The sequence below is a fragment of the Athene cunicularia genome (assembly GCF_003259725.1).
Source record: "Athene cunicularia isolate RWA chromosome 15 unlocalized genomic scaffold, athCun1 chr15_part1, whole genome shotgun sequence".
Classification (NCBI taxonomy): Eukaryota; Metazoa; Chordata; class Aves; order Strigiformes; family Strigidae; genus Athene; species Athene cunicularia.
Genome location: NW_020799121.1, coordinates 6364513 through 6370192, shown reverse-complemented (window position 1 = coordinate 6370192; position 5680 = coordinate 6364513). Strand labels below are relative to the sequence as shown.

General features: G+C 45.1%; 1 protein-coding gene across 1 annotated transcript in view; it reads left to right on the top strand.

Annotated features, from left to right (window-relative positions):
* Positions 1-6: 6 nt before the first annotated feature.
* Positions 7-5680, top strand: part of YDJC (YdjC chitooligosaccharide deacetylase homolog) — a 16734-nt gene continuing 11060 nt past the window's right edge. Inside the window, exons 1-2 of the mRNA XM_026860032.1 lie at positions 7-242; positions 445-617. Coding sequence (XP_026715833.1) covers positions 460-617 — 158 coding nt within the window. The 5' untranslated portion in view covers positions 7-242; positions 445-459. The remainder of the gene's footprint in view (positions 243-444; positions 618-5680) is intronic.

The window sequence follows — 5680 nt, the reverse complement described above, 5'->3', positions numbered from 1 at the left end:
GGGCCGGGGATCGGTGACAGCGGGGCGCCACGGCCGCGGGGCTGCCTCAGGTGCCACCGCACCGGGGGCGCGCAGCGAGGAAAGGAATTTGAACCCCTGACGCGCCCTCAGTCGATTAAATCAGCCCCCGGAGACCCTGACCTTCTGCACACCCCTCACCTGTAGCGGCACAAAGTGCAGGCGGGCCGGCCTTTGCCCCGCGGAGAAGGGCAGGCTCCGGCGCTCTCCGCAGGAGCGGGCAGGTGCGGGGCGAGGCAGGCGGCCGCACGCTAACCCGGCTACTGTGCGAGCTGCGGGACGGCGGCGGGCTGAGGTGGAGCAGGAGGAGTTAGCCGGGGCTGAGTCACGACGGGGTTCGCCCCTGTTGAGCCCGGCTTTTCCTGTTCGCCCATCAGCCGCAGACTGCTGATTGTTCCGATTTTCCCTCCCTTACTTTTTTGCTAGGGATGACCTCTAAGGATGCTTCAGGTGAAGCTAATAGTAACTGGAGATGACTTTGGCTATTGTCCTCGGAGAAACCAAGGCATCGTGGAGTGTTTCCTGGCCGGTGCGATATCTAACGTGTCCCTTCTAGTCAACGGAAGTGCTGCAGCAGATGCAGCCAAGCTGGCAAGGAGGTAAGCTACTTTCTTTAGCTCCCTTGTGGCGAGCCTCCACAGGCTATCCACAGAAAGCCAAGCCTGTAAAATTTAGTATTTTGTAAGCCCCAGTATAAACACTGTATCACAGCCCAGGCTGGTTTAAGTAAACTGGATTCCAGGCAGATTTACTGACTCTTCATAGTAAAACCAGTGACTGGCCAACCATACCCCCATAATGGTGCTTTCTGTGGTATTATCCACAGCACTGCTAATTTCTGCCTCAGGAATAGAAAGGCACCCCTTTTTTTCCACAGGATAGAAAGCCACTAACACAATTTGACTGGTACAGTTTGGGTTACTTGGACTTTCTTTTCCCACATCTTTTCTAAAAGATGCACCATCAGAATCAAAGTCCATGCTATATACCAGGACCAAGCTGCTACCCCTAAACTGTTAGAGCACAGAAGCACAAGTGTTTAAATCTCATCTAATTTGATGCATTTCAGCCAGGCTGAACACAGGGTCAGCTAGGTTCACTGCAGAATCAGAGGAAGGTGTGATTTGGTGACAGTTAAATTACAAATCTGGGCAGTGGAAACTTTTCCACTCCAGAAACCTTTTTTAAAAAGCACCTCAATATTTCAGTTAATTCTAGGCTTGATAAATCCATTTGTAAAAACCTGCATACATAAAGAGATAGACAGTGCCTGGTACCTACCACCTCTACTCCACAAACTTTTCATAGGTTGCTGGCACAGTTAGCACCCTAGCAAATCAAATGCTATGTGTCATTCTCATGGACTTGCCCAGCAAATCCTTTAATAGGAAGTATTACTTGCATTTAGAAGGTAAAACTCAGCTAATGCTTCAGCTCCAGTGTGGGGAGACACTTGGAAGCAGAAGTATGTCTTGAAAGAGAAAGCAGCAGGATTGAGAAACAATTTAGGAAAGCAGAAAAGGAAAGAAGCTCTACTGGTACTAGAAGAACTGAGACCTTATGCTTCAAATACAGCTGCTGCAGGGGGCAGTTTCATGAGAGTCATGCTGTCCGTGTTCTCCTTGAACGTCTTTCTCCATTTGTCTATGATTTTAGGGGTACTTGTAGCTTCTTTGGTTTTGGGTGGCACGGGAAAGCCAGGGTATGGCATTAGTGGCAAACTGTTCTTCTGTTAAAAAGGTTAGAGATTACACACAAACTCAGAGAAGAATTGCCTCTGGGATCAGAAGGGGAGAGGCAGAAGGACCCAACACTCTTGAGATGCCTAAAATCCTGTTAGTAAATGAAACAAAAGAAATGTAAAACACGGAGATAAGGCCATCCCTTCTCTCAGACACAGAGGCACCGTGAAACCCTTTGAGTCCCAATGCTCTGGTAATGTTGTCAGCTGTTTTAGCCATGGTCTTTAGCAGACTTTTAAATATAGAATCCACCTGGCCTCATTTCCATAGCCAGAAAGTAGGCCGTGGAATCAGAGGTTTAAAAAAGCATCTTTGAATCCAGGTCATGACACTTGTGCTGACAGCTGATACGGGTGTGAAAAGCCAGGTTGGAGGGCAGGTAACAGCAGAAGCTGCAACCCCCTGCTACAATTTCATCTTTTGGGGGGGCGAGTAGTTTTGAACTGTAAATGTGAATGAAATGGTTTTATATCTGTTTCTGAGAATATAAGCAGGGTGACTTTGGGAACATCTGTCAGCACTGAAGCTCAACAGCCCAGGTGTGCAGTTCCTCGTTTGTGTAACCCTCTGCAGCTGTATTCAGCATGGGGGAGGCATTTCAGGCTTGGGGAAAAGGGTTGGTGTTCTAATGCAAGCCCAGGTGCTGCTAGCACATGTGCACTTAACTGGTACCTGTGCATGTAAACAAACGTGTCACCTCCAAGATATTTGTTCTATTGCAGAGGTTCATACAAACTTCTTTTCAGATACAAATAGGTCAGACTTACTAGAAACGTCATTGAGTCATCCTCATCTTGTGGTGGAAAAATGGAAAAGTATCCCAGTTGCTTGACTGCCTTACCCCTGTTATTCCCTCTTCCCCGTTTGGTGTTGTCTCCTATCCCACTGTGAATATTGAGGCTTTGCAACATTTTGTGTTTTATGGGATTAAACTCTGCTCTGTTTTCTCTCCCCATGTTTGTCTTCCCCCACAGACACCCAACTAAGCAAGTACTATATATACACAATGCATGCATGCACATGCATATAGGCTTAACTCCACAGCAGACATTTCAGCTTTGACCAGTGGTGTATGCAGGGAGACTGGGTCTCCCACCAGCTGAGAGAAGAGGCTCGAAGCAAGTAGCTTCTTCTTTCCTGGGGTACTTCCCAGTGTTTCGGTGTTTGGACTTTTGCACACGTGGTGCCAGGATTGTCAGAGTGCTAGACTGTTTGTATGGCTTGTGGAGATTATCTGAGTGGTTCTTAATTAGCTGTCTGTGACATAACTATGTCACTGCAGGTCTCGAGCTCGCTCTCCTCACCTGGTTTTCAGTTAATTGGACACAGGCAAAGCTAATTAGTAACAAGACAACTTTTCTTGCAGGATAGTCTGTCTAAGCACCTCATGCTGCCCTGCAATGTTAGGACTCAGCATCCTTCAGAAAGGAACACAGTTCTGGTATTTCATTCTTCCCTTCATTTTCACAATAACTCTGTAGGCTTCTGGGTATACCATCTGTTGTCCTGTGTTTTGATTAGAAGCCTTGGCAGAAATGCAACAGTAGTCAGCAGATCTTTGTACCAGCTCGAATGCAAACTAATTGCAAAACAGCAGAACCAAGCAGTAAACAATACACCTTCCTTTACATCTAGGTTCTGGATCTTGGGCTTTTCTCATTCACTGTCACAACTGGGCTAAAAGAAGGAACCCACTCACTTCAGGCGAGTTTCAGCAGAGGGCTTGATTCATCACCAAGTGACAAACCTATTGATAGCAACTGTTAGATCAGTACATAACCAGAACAGCAGGCGGGAGAACAGACTTCCATTGTGGGTTTTTTTTTCAGTAACTCAAAACTTTTCTCTTTATGGGGCATAGACTGACTGTGACTTCCTGGTTATCCATATAATATAATCTTGATTTTCTACTTATCAAGCCCCACCTTGAAGTCAGCTAGTCTTCCTGGTGATTATTCCAGAGCCTTTCCCAGAGATTAGAAGGGTTATTTTGTTACCTGAAATGAATAGGTCCCTTCAGTTTTCCTTAGAAATATGGAGATAGCAGAAAGAGAGAGACCTAAGATTGCTGTCATATTTTTCCCAGTGTTTGTCAACCAGCTCAGTTGTATTAAGACCCTTTCCCAGATGACTGTATCAAAATACTTGATGAAGAGTGACATATTTTTAGAACACAACCTCAGTCTTCCTGTTTTGTTTTTTCAGTTTAAATGCTGCACATCAGCTACACAAAAGCTGAAGCCCCCACAACATCTGGGTACATTTAACAGAAGAATCTAACAAAACCACATTTAATTGCTGTCTATGTTTTCACTTCCTTTCCCATCAACACTAATTGCAAAATGTGTGTATAAATTGTTATTTAATTCTGACCCTCCCAGTCAACATGTAACTAGTCTAGAAATCTCTCATGCTTTCTCATCATCGTTTTATCTGATGGTTAATCACATAGCAGACAGTTCCACTGCTGAACTGTATTTGCTTTAGGGGTGGGGCCCAATCTGAGGCCTTAAACTAGAACCCCAGAACTTTACTGACAGCAGCACTCTGCTGATCAGGGATACAGGAGCTTCAGATACATCTTTTGATAGAAAGATGTCATTAAAGAGAAAGTCGCATCCCTAAACTATGTTACAGTAACAGTTCTTAACACTGTAGAGGCTTTGGAGTGTTTCTTCTAGCAGAAAGAAGTCCTTAGCAGTAATGGAGCAAGACAAGATTCTATTTGATGAAAGACAGTTAGATCTTACGGTTTGCTGAAAGGTAGCTGTCTCTTATACACATCAGATGTGTATAAGAGACAGTTATATCTGTTTCTGAGAATATAAGCAGGGTGACTTTGGGAACATCTGTCAGCACTGAAGCTCAACAGCCCAGGTGTGCAGTTCCTCGTTTGTGTAACCCTCTGCAGCTGTATTCAGCATGGGGGAGGCATTTCAGGCTTGGGGAAAAGGGTTGGTGTTCTAATGCAAGCCCAGGTGCTGCTAGCACATGTGCACTTAACTGGTACCTGTGCATGTAAACAAACGTGTCACCTCCAAGATATTTGTTCTATTGCAGAGGTTCATACAAACTTCTTTTCAGATACAAATAGGTCAGACTTACTAGAAACGTCATTGAGTCATCCTCATCTTGTGGTGGAAAAATGGAAAAGTATCCCAGTTGCTTGACTGCCTTACCCCTGTTATTCCCTCTTCCCCGTTTGGTGTTGTCTCCTATCCCACTGTGAATATTGAGGCTTTGCAACATTTTGTGTTTTATGGGATTAAACTCTGCTCTGTTTTCTCTCCCCATGTTTGTCTTCCCCCACAGACACCCAACTAAGCAAGTACTATATATACACAATGCATGCATGCACATGCATATAGGCTTAACTCCACAGCAGACATTTCAGCTTTGACCAGTGGTGTATGCAGGGAGACTGGGTCTCCCACCAGCTGAGAGAAGAGGCTCGAAGCAAGTAGCTTCTTCTTTCCTGGGGTACTTCCCAGTGTTTCGGTGTTTGGACTTTTGCACACGTGGTGCCAGGATTGTCAGAGTGCTAGACTGTTTGTATGGCTTGTGGAGATTATCTGAGTGGTTCTTAATTAGCTGTCTGTGACATAACTATGTCACTGCAGGTCTTGAGCTCGCTCTCCTCACCTGGTTTTCAGTTAATTGGACACAGGCAAAGCTAATTAGTAACAAGACAACTTTTCTTGCAGGATAGTCTGTCTAAGCACCTCATGCTGCCCTGCAATGTTAGGACTCAGCATCCTTCAGAAAGGAACACAGTTCTGGTATTTCATTCTTCCCTTCATTTTCACAATAACTCTGTAGGCTTCTGGGTATACCATCTGTTGTCCTGTGTTTTGATTAGAAGCCTTGGCAGAAATGCAACAGTAGTCAGCAGATCTTTGTACCAGCTCGAATGCAAACTA